This window comes from Marmota marmota, unplaced genomic scaffold, assembly GCF_001458135.2.
Source record: "Marmota marmota marmota unplaced genomic scaffold, marMar, whole genome shotgun sequence".
In the NCBI taxonomy this organism is placed as follows: domain Eukaryota; kingdom Metazoa; phylum Chordata; class Mammalia; order Rodentia; family Sciuridae; genus Marmota; species Marmota marmota.
The window spans coordinates 30,582,053-30,596,443 of record NW_025999842.1 but is presented as its reverse complement, the minus strand read 5'-3'; the positions used below and the strand labels follow the sequence as shown (position 1 = coordinate 30,596,443).

Below are 14,391 nucleotides of genomic sequence, written 5' to 3'. Positions count from 1 at the left end.
TGTTCAGAGAATACCAGGTCTTATGTGGAACCGTCACCAGTTAAGGAAAGATATAAATAATTATGCCTGAGAAATATAGCTAATTAAAAATAACTCAATGCACAAAAGCAGAAGAAAACTATAGAATAAATTTTCTGTTGCACTGTTAATATGAGATGCCACATAATGAAATAATAGAATTTTTTTTTTAAATTTCATTTCACACTGGCATAGAAAAGATGGAGAGGAAAATTATATTGCCACAAAATGCCAGGGTAGATTTGCTAAAGTTGTTATCATGTACTGTATTTAAAGCAAAAATCTAATTGCCGTAATTTATCATAGGTCTGGGTATTAAAACCTTGCTAATTTTAAAATTTTAATCATTTGCCACTTTGTGCTTAGTGACTTTTCCTGGAAGATACTATGAAAATTTCTGATTCCATCAGTCTTTTATAATTTTAGGGGCTCCTACACATGATTAACATGCATTAAACATATAATTGTGTTTACATCATTGATTAAAAAAATTCCTTTTGTTTTCTCGCTTAGTCTGTTCAATGAAATATCTGGAGCTGCTTTCTCATTGCTGAGCCCAATGTGTAAGAACACAGGCTGCTGAGCCCATTTGAATTCCCAGAGCACACATCTAGTACTATAAAGAGCAGGGTGGAGCCCACCTTCTTTTTTGGTTTGGAGAGAGGATTCTTTTAATGATCAGAGAAATTTGAAAGACATGAGTCTATGATTTCTGCATGAATTTGCTCCTTAGTCTGAAGAAGTCAGTGTTTCCTAAGTCAAGCTGGCAAGACCTCTCTTACAAAAAAACAAGCATTCAGTTGTACTTTCTCCGACTGACAGGAGAAAGGTAGGGAGGAAAGAAAGGGATTGTACAATGCAGAAGAAAATGCTATCCAGGTGTAAAGATGACTGCTAGGGGGAGAAAAGATGGAGGGAAAAAAAGAACTTATAAAGAAGGAGGTCACCAGAAGCCAAATCATTTCTCAACTGTGGGTGTGGGAAGCCTTGAGGAAATATAGCCTATTTCAACACAACATATGGGCTGTGTCCAATGGTCTCCACCCTGGGAAAAGCATAGTGGTTTGATGAGGTTTGTGCATTTTGTAAAACCAGACTGTGATCTTATATACCAGAGGATTCATGAGTGTAGCATGTAAGTGTGTGTTTATTAAAATCCTGCATTAGTTCAAAACAAAAGAAACAATATATAAATCAGTTTCCTAAATCACAATCAGGAAACCTACTCAAGACCAAACCTACATTCAGTGTAGTCATAGGTTCAAGTTCAAGAAGCCAGTACCCACACATTTGCTTTATTGAGGTACTAAGGGACTTTGAAGTCCAACACTTTGATGGGAAAAATTAAAATTAGACTCACTTAAGGTCACAGATCCAGACACAAACCACACATGGAGATCTTGCCTGGTTGACAGGAATCTCTTCTCAGTCCCAAATCATTCCTGCTTCACCTCCTTCCTATCCTCACAACCTGCTCCCCTGAATAGAGGTTCTACACCCTTTTTCTTCCTTCCCTACACTAAATGTGGGCTCTCCACCTTATCAATAACCAGATCTTTTCTCTGCAGGTGCAAAGTTCCCCATTAAGTGGACGGCCCCCGAAGCAGCCTTGTACGGGAGGTTCACGATCAAGTCTGATGTATGGTCTTTTGGAATCTTACTCACAGAGCTGGTCACCAAAGGAAGAGTGCCATACCCAGGTAAGCCCAGAACCCTCAGAAATGAGCTTTTGATATCATTGGGAAGACAGCACCCAGTAGCCTTTCTAAGCTCCATGCTCAGCTTTCTGGCAAGCAGGAGTTTAAAGAATATGAACAGGTAGTTAGCCAGAGGAAAGCAGAGCTGGAAGCCACCGTGGCATACAGACAGGCAGCCACCATGACCTTGTGCCAGAATTAATGTAATTAGCAGCTGGAATGAAGGCTTCAGTCTCCGTGGTTTGTGGACCCTCTCCTCTGTCTGGAGGAGCATGTGTCTGTGTCTCCCTGAGCAGAAATGTCACTGGCAAAACCTCCACCCAAATGGAGTTTGCAGACATGTCTGGGAAAGAGAAGGAGAAAAGCCCCTATAGCTTTTGGATCACTCTATAGCACTGGCCCATGGAGCAAACCTGGCTGGAAGGTGCCAGGCCTGAGCTCTCTCCCCTCAGCAAGCCTAAGCTGCAGATGTCCAGAGAGCAGAGGCACACAGAAGACAATTTAGAGGCCATTCACTGCCTGCTGCTGCACAATCAAAATATCCTTTACAAAAGTAACAGTAATGTAAAGGAACTAGAGATTCTTAGACCCTGGAAATTTTTTTGGATTATCAGATTCGTGCTCTCCAAAGAAACCATGGGCTGAGGTTATCCATGCTTAAATTCATTAATTTAGACAGATGGAGACATAAAGGACATTTGTGCCATTTCACCTCCACGCTTTAGTGGCTATATCGCAGGGACGATCTGCTTTTTGAAATGTTAAGGACATATTTTTCAGTTACTGCTGAGCGAAGAAAGAACATAACTCTCCCTCATTCCCTGCCTAAAAATGGAGCTTAAGAAAAAAGGAAAACACAATGCACACACACACCACACACACACATACTCTCTCTCTCTGATAGAAACGATAGTGGAGATTAATGAGGAATGTAGGTCTCTTGCAAATCCTGGGTTTGTAATCATATCTTTGCAGTCAGAGGAGCTGGAGAGAGGCGATTAATTTGTAATCCCTTTGTTCATTTCGTATGATTGTTTCTGGTCATCTTCAGAGAACACAGAGAAATGCACATAAAGAGGATCTCTTTCTGGGTTGGTATCGCCTCGAGACCCCTTAGGAAGAGCCAGGTTGGCACTGATGTGAAATTGACAAAATCCCGTCTCTGAAGTGCCAGCACCAGGCATTGGGAAATGCGGGAGTAAGTCAGTTTTATTGATGCTGCAGTGGCTGCTGCTCCCGGCATGCACAAGTGGGCAGACACTCCGGGAATAGCCAACCAGCTCAGAAGAAAGGGCTGCCCTGGAGGGGGCTGGAGCACAGCATGGGAGCTTTTGAATTGCTTCTCAAGGGGGAAAATGTGCTGGTCTCAGGATTTTGAAGATGTGAAGGCACCTCTTTTTTTATTATTGTCTGCATTTTGAACTAATTTCTTCCTGATCCCCCCAGGTTTATAGTCACCCTGTGTGTTAAATGCAATCAGGGGAAAAGGTTAATGTTGTTTTGCGTTTCTGTGAAGCCTTTCCTTTTCAGTGATACAAAGCTGCTTTTTGTTTCTGGGGGTAGCACACAGAAGCCAAGACAAAGGGGTGGAGGTGGGGCCCTCAGAGAAGGAAGGCAGGTGTGTTTCTAAGGGAGCCTTTTGTCAGGTTGGCTTTTTAGCATAAAGAAAATAGCCTCATTTTTACAACTTAGACTAGATCCATTCAGTCAGTATCACTTCAGTCAGCGTGAACTGTGCCAGGCATTTGTTCTACCGGGGAAATAATGCAAAGAAGACATTCCTTCTCAGCTGACATTGATCAGTACCTGCCTCAGACAATGATCTAGGTGCTAGAGGGAGAAGAGTGAGCAAATACGGGGAACCCCTCTTACGCTCAGCATCCAGAGAGAGATCCCAGAAGAAATCAGCCTTACTTGTGATGACTTATTTATTATTAGAGGAAATCCTCCTCAAGGCGTGGACTCCTTGAGCTCACCCACTGTGTGCTCTAAGCCTTAATTCTCATATGGAGCCAGGGGTAGCTGCTTCAAGAACTTCCATACAAGAGATGCTGAGAAGGGCCTTTCACTGAGAACCCCCAAAGCTGGCGAGGAAGTCTGAAGTGAGAACTGTACCCAGCATGTTGTGCACAGCTACATCTGTGAGCAGCTGCTGGTCCACTCTGGACTGTGATAACTGACCCTCATCTCTGTGTGTATGTAGGGGTGGGGAAGAGGTGGGGAGGGCTTTGTGTAAAAGGCAAGTGAACAGTGAACCAGATCTTGGAAGGCATGCCGGGCTTCTTCACATCCAGGGAGCCGAAAGTCCCCAAGTCTGGCACATTGGGAGCAGCAGGACCTGGGAGAGAGGGCCAGGTCAGGAGCCACAGGAAGAGTCTGAGAAGAGGGCTAGTATAGTACCACAGGGAGACATAAGGTCCTGGCTCTTGGCAGCAGTGGTCAGGGAGCTGTGTCGAGGGTGGGGAACAGTGTGTGAACTGCTCTTCATCACAAAGTGCCTCTGAAAAGTGTCCCCAGGAAAGATACTCCTAGCTGGCTGTGGGTCTTCCTAGTTTTTTTGTTAAACTTAACTGTAATCATATTTAATTGGACTTCTGAGTGTAACAGGAAACTCTTCATGAGGGAGAATCTTCTACAGAGGGATTGCAATTATGAGATTATTCCCTTAACGAAGGATAACAGTTCCAAGAAACAGTTTCATTAAGCATCATCTAGCTGTCACCATGAAAGGAAAGACCTTCCTCCACGTTCTTGCTGGTTGTTGGTGTGGCCAATTCAGTGGTGTGTGCTGAGGGGTCCCCTCTCCTCAACTCTCCTGAGTTGAGTCTTGGTGCCTGTTGGTGGTGCCCCAGGACAGACTCCCAGTCCCTGTCCATTGGGGACTTCCATTCTGTATTTGGATGTAGTAATTTCTCAGTGGGATAGAATATATTAAAGAATGATAAGTAGTGGTACATTTTTCTGAGTTCTTCCATACCCGTGGATGGTCTCTGTCACCCCACCACACAGGAAAGGTACTTTGGTGTTTAAAATGAAGGTGGTGGGGGAGGAGGTGGACATATGAGTGAGATTTGTAAAAGCTTCTCAGACTTTTTGGCCAACACACAAGTGATTCGTGAAATGAGCATCAGACAAGGAACTTAGAATGGAGTGTGTGAGGTGTGGCCAAATGAAGGGCAAACGGACCAGCAGCCAGGAAAGCATTGGATTGGTTGGTTAGGCAGCCTATTTTTAAGAAGGAATGGATAAGAAGGAAGGAAAGAAGGACAGTTTCAAAATGAACTGAGAACCTTGAAAACAAAGAAGGAATGTGGAAATGTGATGCTGGGATTGACGAGGAGGAGGTGAGCCAAGGCACAGCACCTCACCCTAGGGGGCAGTGTGACAGAGATGGACCCTGTTCTGAAGGACAGCTCCATTGGACCCAGTCTCTGCCAGCAGCCTGACCTAGGTGCATTCTCAGTTGTAGTCCAGCTTGATCCTCTGCAATCCAGGGATTTGAACCATTCTTTGCATCGAGATTAGACCTGATTTTATGCAGATGGACTGTTGTACCTGAGAAATGAAAACATTTAATTAAAAGCAGTTTTCTGGGGTTGATACATACCATCAGAGTTATGCATTTTACCCTGGAATCCACCTTCAAAACCTCACTCCAATCTTTTCCTCTCTGCCTTCACTACCACTGCCCATGTCGGGTTATGACCTCCTAATGGGACTTATTGCCTCCAGTCTCTCCTCCCTGCCTCCCCTCTACCACCACCATTCTGTCATTGTCACCAGCAGAATTGTTATCCTGGAAAATACAGACCCATTTACCTCATACTCCTGGTTAAAACCCCCAGGGCTTCCCTTTGCCCTCCAGATAAACTTCAAACTCTTCATTTTTCATAGTATCTCAGAAGTCTTCTCCTTCATTGATTCCACAAATATTTATTGAACAGCTGCTATATGCCAGGTGCAGTTCTAGGCACCAGGAATATTGCAACAACCAACATGAAAACCCATGCCCTCATGAACTTGCTTCTTGAAGAAGAGCAACAATAAATAAAGAAAAACAAGCAAAATATATGGAATGTTGGCCAGTAGTGATGGGTAGAGAGAAAATAAAATGGGAAAGGGTAGAGACAATGTCCAGCTCATAGAGACTGCATGTGAAGAGGGCAGCCAGGGAGGGACTTTTGCTCTGAGCCCCGGATTCCACTGCTCTTCATTCTCAGCTGTGCTGGTTCCCTCAAGCCAGGTACTATCAAAGGGAAGGGAGACTGGCTCCTGAAGAATGTAAAGATGGCAGAACCAACTTCAGAAGGCCAAGGTGGCTAAGCACAGACAGAGGGAGTCCCCTGGGGTCATTGTTAGGATTTCTGTTTTTACGGATGGGCAGGGGGCAATGAGGGCTCCTGAGCAGCAGAGTGACAAGATCTAACTGATGACCTCACCCTTGTCATTTGCCTGCCCTCACAGGCTCCCCAGGACACTCCAAGAGATCTCTTTTGAACATGCAGGTCTCCCTTCTGCCCAGAATCTTTCAAAGCCTCTCCAAACACCACTGCCTTTGTGAAGCCGTCCCCCTGTCCAGACCAAGCTGGTCGCCCTCTGCTTGCTCCGTGACACCTGGCGTGTTTCTGCTGAACACCTGTTACGTGTCTGCATTTCCCAGTAGCTCTGCCTTCCTGGAGGGGAAAGGAACTCCTTTTATGCATTGCCAACGCACAGCACAGTCTCTGCCCCAGAGCCCACTCTAGAAGCAAATGAACGAATGAGAGAGACAGTGGGGAAAGCTATGAAGTTTCTGAAGCAAGCTTTTCAAACCTGGCCCATAACCCACAAGGCGTTTTTAATTGCTCCATCGTCTTCACACATGATATTTTCCCAGCCACGAAGTAGCCCCTGTCCTCAGAGTTGTTCTGGGAAATTGACCCTGCACCCTTCTAGGCAGAATGTCCTGGCCATTCTGTGCCCTGGCCCTTCACTGAACACCTGCTTTGCGTATTTGGCAGGATCTCTCAGAGCAGGAATGTTCTCTTAAGCAAATCGCATTTATTCATGTGTTTGGAGCACTTTCAAATCTTTCAGCGAGTGACAGCTGCTTGACTTTCTTGAATGCATCTAGTCACTCGATAGTGATTTGAAGAGGTAAGGGAAATTAGTGAAACTAGTAGCACCTTCCTTGAAGAAGTACAAATCCCACTCTGTTCATCCCTCTGCCTGAGAGCCCTGAACCCTGGACTGGATCCTGTGTTCAACTTGTTGTCAGGGGCTGATTTCTGACAAAGTGGGTTGAGGTTCTGACTCCCTGGGTGGGAGGCAAATGGGGTAGCAGACTGAACCTCTAACGCTAGCCAATGGTACAGTGCCCAGCCCTCCCTGCCTGTCCACAATCCCCAGGGCTTTGCCCTCCAGCTCATAGCGCCCCTCAGAGAGGGACTTGAGTCTGGGTGCCCAGAGGTCATGCTGTCACTTTCCCAGGGTTTCTCTGTCTAGTGAGAGGAGAGAGGACAGGAGACTGCATGTGAAGAGGGCAGCCAGGGAGGGACTTTTGCTCTGAGCCCCGGATTCCACTGCTCTTCATTCTCAGATATGCTGGTTCCCAGCCTTGCTCAGGGGCACCCTCACCCTCTGTCCACTTCTCTTTTTCCATGACAGAGGACTTCTCTATGACACTGTATTATCAACTTTCAATGACTTTTGTGTATTATGGTATCTGCAGCAGTCCCTTCTGTGTAGATGAGCACAGTAGACTTAAAAGGCTGCCCTGAGGTTTTCTGGTTAGATGGGCAAAGAGAAACAAAATTAGTAATTATGTGCCTTCTAAAGACCAGCCCTTTATTTTCATCTGCAATCTTTGATCAGCATCTCTCTGCCCAAAATGTTTACTTTGATCCTATACCAAAACCGAACCCAAAGCCTCCTGGCTGTTGCCCTGAGATAACCAGGGCATGTGATCATCTGGTAATAGGAGCACATGCGAAGCAGGCTCATGCTAAGCAAGCACCACCCACTGAGCCCTCCCTCCTCTCTGCACCAGCGCAGCAGCATCGCTCAACAGCCCAGTAAACAGAAGGAGCTTTTTACCGGATTTATACAGAGAATCAAGATGCCCCTCAAATTCAATATAGTGTCATTTCCTTGGAACAGAAAGCTCAGTTTGCAAAAGAAATTCGATGTCTAATAACCTGAATATCATTCCCATTGTTAAAGGATTAATTACTCACATGACACAAAAGCCCAGGTTCATGCAGCTTATAGTCCAATCCAGATGTAAACATGAATAGAAAACAGTTGAAACCCTTGATTATGCAGATGTAGCCCCTCCAAGGTCCATATTAGGAAGCTATACAATATGGAAAGCTATAAAACACAAAAGCTCTTCTTTCTTTTTTTTTAATATTTATTTTTTAGTTGTAAGTGGACACAATAGCTTTATTTTATTTATTTATATGGGGTGCTGAGGATAGAACCCAGGGCCTCGCATGTGCTAGGGGAGCACTTTACCGCTGAGCCACAACCCCAGCCCCAAAAGCTCTTCTTTCATAGAAGACATTTTTCTCCGACAGCTGAAACACTGTGAATGTTGAGCTGTTTGGTTGACAAATGAAGAAACGGAGACCAGGGGAAGTCAGGTAACCTACAGAGATGCAGTCTGAAGTCAATAAGTGACAGCTCGTTCAGCGCTCTGTCAATAAAAGCAATTTTTATTCCTTTTCTAAAGAAACTGGGGGGAAAAGGCAAGGTTCTACAGCTCAAAGAAGAGGAATCGGGATGTTTATAAGAAAAAGAATGACAGAAAAGGAGATAAGGGGAAAGAACACATGCACACATGTGAGAGACCATGGTTTTGGCAGTCATGCAGAATAAGGATTTGAAAATGTGAGTTGGAAACTTGTCCTCTCGAGTTTGCTGGAGGAAGCCAGTAAAATGTTCAGAAAGGATGACATCATCATAAGGGCAGCAGGTGCATGCCGACCACTTGGCCGCAGGGCTGTGGGGTGGACCAACTGAGAGCACAACCGTGTTTGAAGGTCTAAAATCCAAGGAGGCTCCTGTGGAGGAGGATTTGGAGACCCCTGAACAGCAGACTGTGGAGGTTCTCTGTGAACTGAGTACCTGTTGAGTTACATCCTATGAGTGTCCCTCAGAAATGGCCCACTCTCCAGTGAGGTGGGGCAGGCTGCTCCCTTGGGGCTGGAGGACAGAGGAGGGAATTAGGACAGAGGCCAGCAGTGGTCTCTGTGCTTGCTGGCTGCCCAGCCCTGAGCCTCTTCTCTGACCAGGAGGCTGGAAAGCAGAATGGCACCGGCCACTCTGTAAATATGGTGTTTCCCACAGTCAGGCATCCCCGGCTGGTGGGGACTGCCCCTCCTGTTGAAAAATAGTCTCTATTTCAGCCCCCCATAGGACACCTAGAGGCCCAAGCTATTGATGACAGTGTCCCTAAAGTGACTGGGTTTCAGGGTTTGTCTCTTCTGTTTCTCCCCTGGCCTTCTTTCCACTAAAAATTGAAAAAGAGGAAAGACATTCCCCAGCACCCTCTTCCCTACCTCTCTCCTGACTATCCCACAGCCCAGGCTCACTTTTTGTCCCCTTCCCATCCATTGCCCTTCGCTTCCTAGGTATTAGATAAAAGACAGGAAATAACAGTTTCTAACAAAAATATGAAACCATCTTTTGAAAAATGAAATAGACTCATCTTTATAGTAGTATGAAGACAAAACCTATTTTGCTAAAATTATCAAGATAAACAAGACTTTCAAAGTTCTTATAGCAGAGAATACTATTTAAAAAACAAAAATATTAACGATCCATTTAATTGAGATACCATTGATAAAATAAAAAGTAGCCCAGGCTTTGCTGAGTAGGCATATCTTGATTGTTGCAGGTCAGCCCATGTGGCTTTTGGCCTCTAAGTGGTTAGAAAGAATGAGTCCCACTCCAGTTGTCATTGTCAGCCAAGTGCAGTGTCAAATATCTCACTTGTCTGGCAATGCTATCACTGCTATGCTTTGACTTGGCCCGGTACATGGAATTGCTTACATATGCTCCCCATGCTTTGAGGGGCCTGGGGAGAAGAAGGCTTGAGAAGAGAAAGGAGGAGTGGGAGGAGGAGAGGGATGCAGCCAGGAGAGGAGGAGAGCGAGGAGTGTGCATGTGAGCTGATGGCGTGACCCCACCAGCCTCCTGCACAGACCAGGTACCTACAGCCCCAGTCCTGGCTGAAGCTGCCCAGGAAGCAAGCTCCCTCAGGAGATGCTACACGCCGAGATTCAAGTTGCCACATCTGCTATGTCCTAGTCTTGGATGGAGCACTGGAAAAATAGGCTTGACCCAAGTGGCCAATTAAACTTTCCATTGGCAGAGATTGAATTAAGAGTTTAAAAAAAAATGGGGGGAGGGAATATTTCCATTTGAGTAGTTTGTTTTTTAGTGAAATGAAACATTTACTGACATCACCTCCACAGAGCAATGGAGGGTGATTAATTAAACTCTGTGGTGCATTTTGGATGGAGAATCTCAGTGCCAGATTAAAGCCTCAGGAGGCATTTGGGGGGGGGGGGTTGTAGCCACCTCTAGGATCACCTGTCAACCCATGTGAGCTTCGGGCCTTCTGCCTGTCTTTCCTCCCATTCCTGCAGACTCCTGGCAGGGGTACAGACAGAGGGAATTCCTGCAGGCCGAGGCTCTGTGGCTTCTGAAACATTATGACACTAAGGATTCTGCTAAAATATGCAGCAAAGCAAATGCTTTGGAGAACACCTATCCTCCTAGCTGCCCGGGATGTGGAAGCTGCCGTCACTCTTGCCAAGGCTTCCCAACTAAACCCTTGGGAGCAGACTTGCTTTGGAATCAGACATTTTTTAGAAAATCAGTGCAGTGCAGAGACTGTGCATTATATAACACCCTCACAGAGTCTGGGGCAGCAGTACATATGAGGAAATGAAAACAGTCAAGTGCCTCACATCAGGGCAGGTTTTGTGGCCAGTTCAGATGAGTTTTGCTGCCAAGTAAGTTACAAAAACTTTCTGGTTTTCAGAGCTAGTTGGATTTGGAGTCATGGATCAGGAAATGCTGGCCTGTGTCCCTGACCCCATCTGGCTGGAAAGAGCCCAGCAGCTCCAGGCACCTCCCCTTTCCTCCAGCTCCTTGCCCCAGATCCTGGGTTTTCAGCAGTTGGAGGAGGACTTAAGCTAATTAGCTGCAGGGCTACCCTCTCTCCCTCAACAGCCCTGTGAAGTATGAAGGGAGTTGTGGTACAGGCAGGTCCCACAATCCTGCACTATAGCTCTCTCCCTAAAGCAAAGGGCTGCCCTGACAGGAGGGCGGGGCCATTTTACAACACTTATATTAAAGGCCCACTTCAACACAGCAGAAATAGTATCTGGATTTTAACATCCCAAGAAATGTTTAACAACTGAGTATAAGAGACATCCTAAAAGGGTTTGGGCAAACAGGTGACTGACAGAGCCATGATTGACAGCCAGGAGGAACCACGATACACCCAGCTCCAAAAGTAGCAATACAACAAAGGGAACTGACTACAAATCCAAAAATCTGAGTGTCCTCTACCCAGCGGGACAGGGTTGTGCTCTGGACCCAGCACCTCTGGCCAAGCCGATGTTTCTGGCTCATGGGTTCCCTTCTCCCCCAGAACTAAAGGGAGCTGTATGCCTCTGTTGTGTTCTCCTGCTGGTGATAGCCCTAAGAGGTATGGGGAGAAGTCTACTGTGTGGCTTGAAATCAGATTCTTGCTTTTGAAAATGAACTGGGTCAGAAGTTAGAGAAGATTCCAGATCACAGGCTCATGGCCAAAATATACAAAGTCTTGGCAGAGAGAGGGGAGAACGTGATATAGCAAAAAAAAACATCAGGGGGGAGAACTGAAGAATGATATCTGGCAGTAGTTGGGAAAGGGGTCATGGCGTTTATCTCACTCTAAGAGTGGCATTTCCTGTATTGTCAAGAAGGCCAACATGGGGGAGGCTGCATTATCTACAGGATGAGCGATCTCCCTCAGTGTCTTATTTTAATGCTGTGTATCCTGATTTTTCAACATTAGGCAGCTCCCTTAGAGGGTCAAAAAAGGTCTCAAATGATAGAGGGCACTGTGGGGCCACCAGACCAGACGGTGCCCAGCAATACTGGCATGATGGCAGATCTCAGACAGTGGAGCACTCAAAAGTTTGCCCAGACATAGATAAACTAACTTATGAAATTCATAAATGAGGCTTACAGATGCTATAAAAACAAGGGCAGTATGCTTTCATTCCATGGGTTTTTTTTTTTTTTTTTTGGTCTATTCAACTGAAGTACCAAAAAAAATTCAATTTTAAAAATGTACTTCAATGAGTTTCGACAAACAGCCCCATCATCAAATAAATACACATTGTAGAATAAGAGTTAGTAGACTACATCCTGTGGGCCAAATCTGGCTCCCAGACTGGTTTGGCTTTGTGCTTTTTTCAAGGGTTGCAAAATCGAAGATGACAGAGATCATATGCGGCTTGCAGAGCTAAAATCATTTGCCATTGGCCCTTTACAGGAAAAGTGTAAGGGCCGCTGATACAGAGCATCTCGCTCACCCCAGAGTTCCCTCTGACCCTTTGCAGGCATCCCCCCTCCCCCAACTCCCACAACCACTGATCTGCTTTCTATCCATGTAGGGTTCTGCCTTTTCTAGAATTTGATATAAATGAAAGCATACAGTATGCTGCCCTTTGTGTCTGGCTTCTTTCACTTAGGATGCTTTTGAGATTCATCGTCTGGGTTTTTGCCTATGTGAGTTCTGTGTTCCTTTGTTGTTTCTGCGTGGTATGATATCTCATTGAAGGCAGGATTTGACTCCTGGTTGGGGTGGGGGGTGGGTGCCCTCCCCATGTTTTAACCACGTGCAGGCTCAAAGCAGAAAAAAGGGGAGCTCCGGCCGCGGGGTCAGGGCCTGAGCGCAGGAGGCGCCCGCTCTCACTGCCCTTGTCTTTGCAGGCATGAACAACCGGGAGGTGCTGGAGCAGGTGGAGCGCGGCTACAGGATGCCCTGTCCGCAGGACTGCCCCATCTCTCTGCATGAGCTCATGATCCACTGCTGGAAAAAGGACCCCGAAGAACGTCCCACTTTTGAATACTTGCAGGGCTTCCTGGAAGACTACTTTACGGCCACAGAGCCCCAGTATCAACCTGGTGAAAACCTGTGAGAGCCGGCTCTACAGAGAGAGGCCTTGTCCCAGAGGCTTCCCCACCCCTCCCCATTAGCTTTCAATTCCGTAGCCAGCTGCCCAAGCAGCGAGAACCGTCCAGGATCAGATTGCATGTGACTTTGAAGCTGATGAACTTCCATGGCCCTCATTAATGACACTTGTCCCCAAATCCGAACCTCCTCTGTGAAGCATACGAGACAGAACCTTGTTATTTCTCAGACTTTGGAAAATGCATTGTATCGATGTTATGTAAAAGGCCAAACCTCTGTTCAGTGTAAATAGTTACTCCAGTGCCAACAATCCTAGTGCTTTCCTTTTTTTAAAATGCAAATCCTATGTGATTTTAACTCTGTCTTCACCTGATTCAACTAAAAAAAAAAAAAAGTATTATTTTCCAAAAGTGGCCTCTTTGTCTAAAACAATAAAATTTTTTTTCATGTTTTAACAAAAACCAATCAGGACAGGTGTTTGTTTTTTTTCTTTTTTATAAATATGAATATATAATATATGTCCCTGTACATATACCATGTGGGTGCTAATGTGGAGACCGTGGCCAGCCTGGGCCACAAAGCTGTGGGACCCAGAGTGAGGATTTTACTACAAAATCTGCATCAAATCACTGGTGTTATTCTGAAAACCAGTGGCCTCATTTTTGGCTTTTGCAAAGCATGATTCTTTTTTCTTTCTTTCTTCATTTGGATTGCATTTTTTTGGTTCATGACTGTACCTGTAGATGGTTGTTACTTTGACTCTTTTCAGGACCACCCCCCAAGCTGAGTTCGAAAGTTCTTATTACCAGTATTTGCTCCAACTTACAGCGATTTGTTCTTGAAACTTAGAAGTGAGCATATTTAAGCAAGCCAACAGCCAATTCTACCAAGAGAACTGAAAGATGGATACCATACAACCTTCTTGTATAAAAATATGAATGCCGAAATGTTTCAAATGTTTTTAATTTAATAAATCTTGTAACCACATTTAAATGATCTAAAACCCATAGCATTGTAGTCACGGCAACCTACTAAACTTTCTCATGCAACTAAAATTTATGGGGAAGGTGAGGGTGGGGGGTTGTACATGTCCCGTTGTAAAATAAGTGTTTTAAATGTCCTGTACTGCTAATGAATGACTATATGTCCGAGAGTTCTCCAGTGAAATAACTATGCACTACTTTACATTTCATGGGGATGCACAAAAAAAAAAAGAAAAAAGTATGACATTTTTAGTTGCTGTTTGTACCAACCTTGAATGACATATGTTTAACAACAAATCAAAAATCCTATTTCTATTGAGTTTTTAATACTGAGTAGCAACTCTGAAGTCTTAATTCCTTTTTTGTTATGATTTATTTGTGAGTTTACATTTTTAAATTGTTTAACTTTCTTAATTTAGTAATTAAAAAGAGAGCATTTTACATTTGAAAAAAAAAAATTTGTGCATTTGTTTAAATCACGGAAGGTACTCTAGTAGTTCTGTGACATATCTGT

At 44.9% G+C, this 14,391-nt stretch overlaps 1 protein-coding gene across 3 annotated transcripts in view; it reads left to right on the top strand.

Annotated features, from left to right (window-relative positions):
- Fyn (FYN proto-oncogene, Src family tyrosine kinase) overlaps positions 1-14,147 on the top strand; it is a 202,281-nt gene extending 188,134 nt beyond the window's left edge. For all 3 annotated transcript variants that reach the window (XM_048790209.1, XM_015500326.2, XM_015500317.2), the window contains 2 exons: positions 1,587-1,718; positions 12,693-14,147. In XM_048790209.1, the coding sequence (XP_048646166.1) occupies positions 1,587-1,718; positions 12,693-12,901 (341 nt within the window). In that variant the 3' untranslated portion in view covers positions 12,902-14,147. The remainder of the gene's footprint in view (positions 1-1,586; positions 1,719-12,692) is intronic.
- The last annotated feature ends 244 nt before the right edge of the window (positions 14,148-14,391 follow it).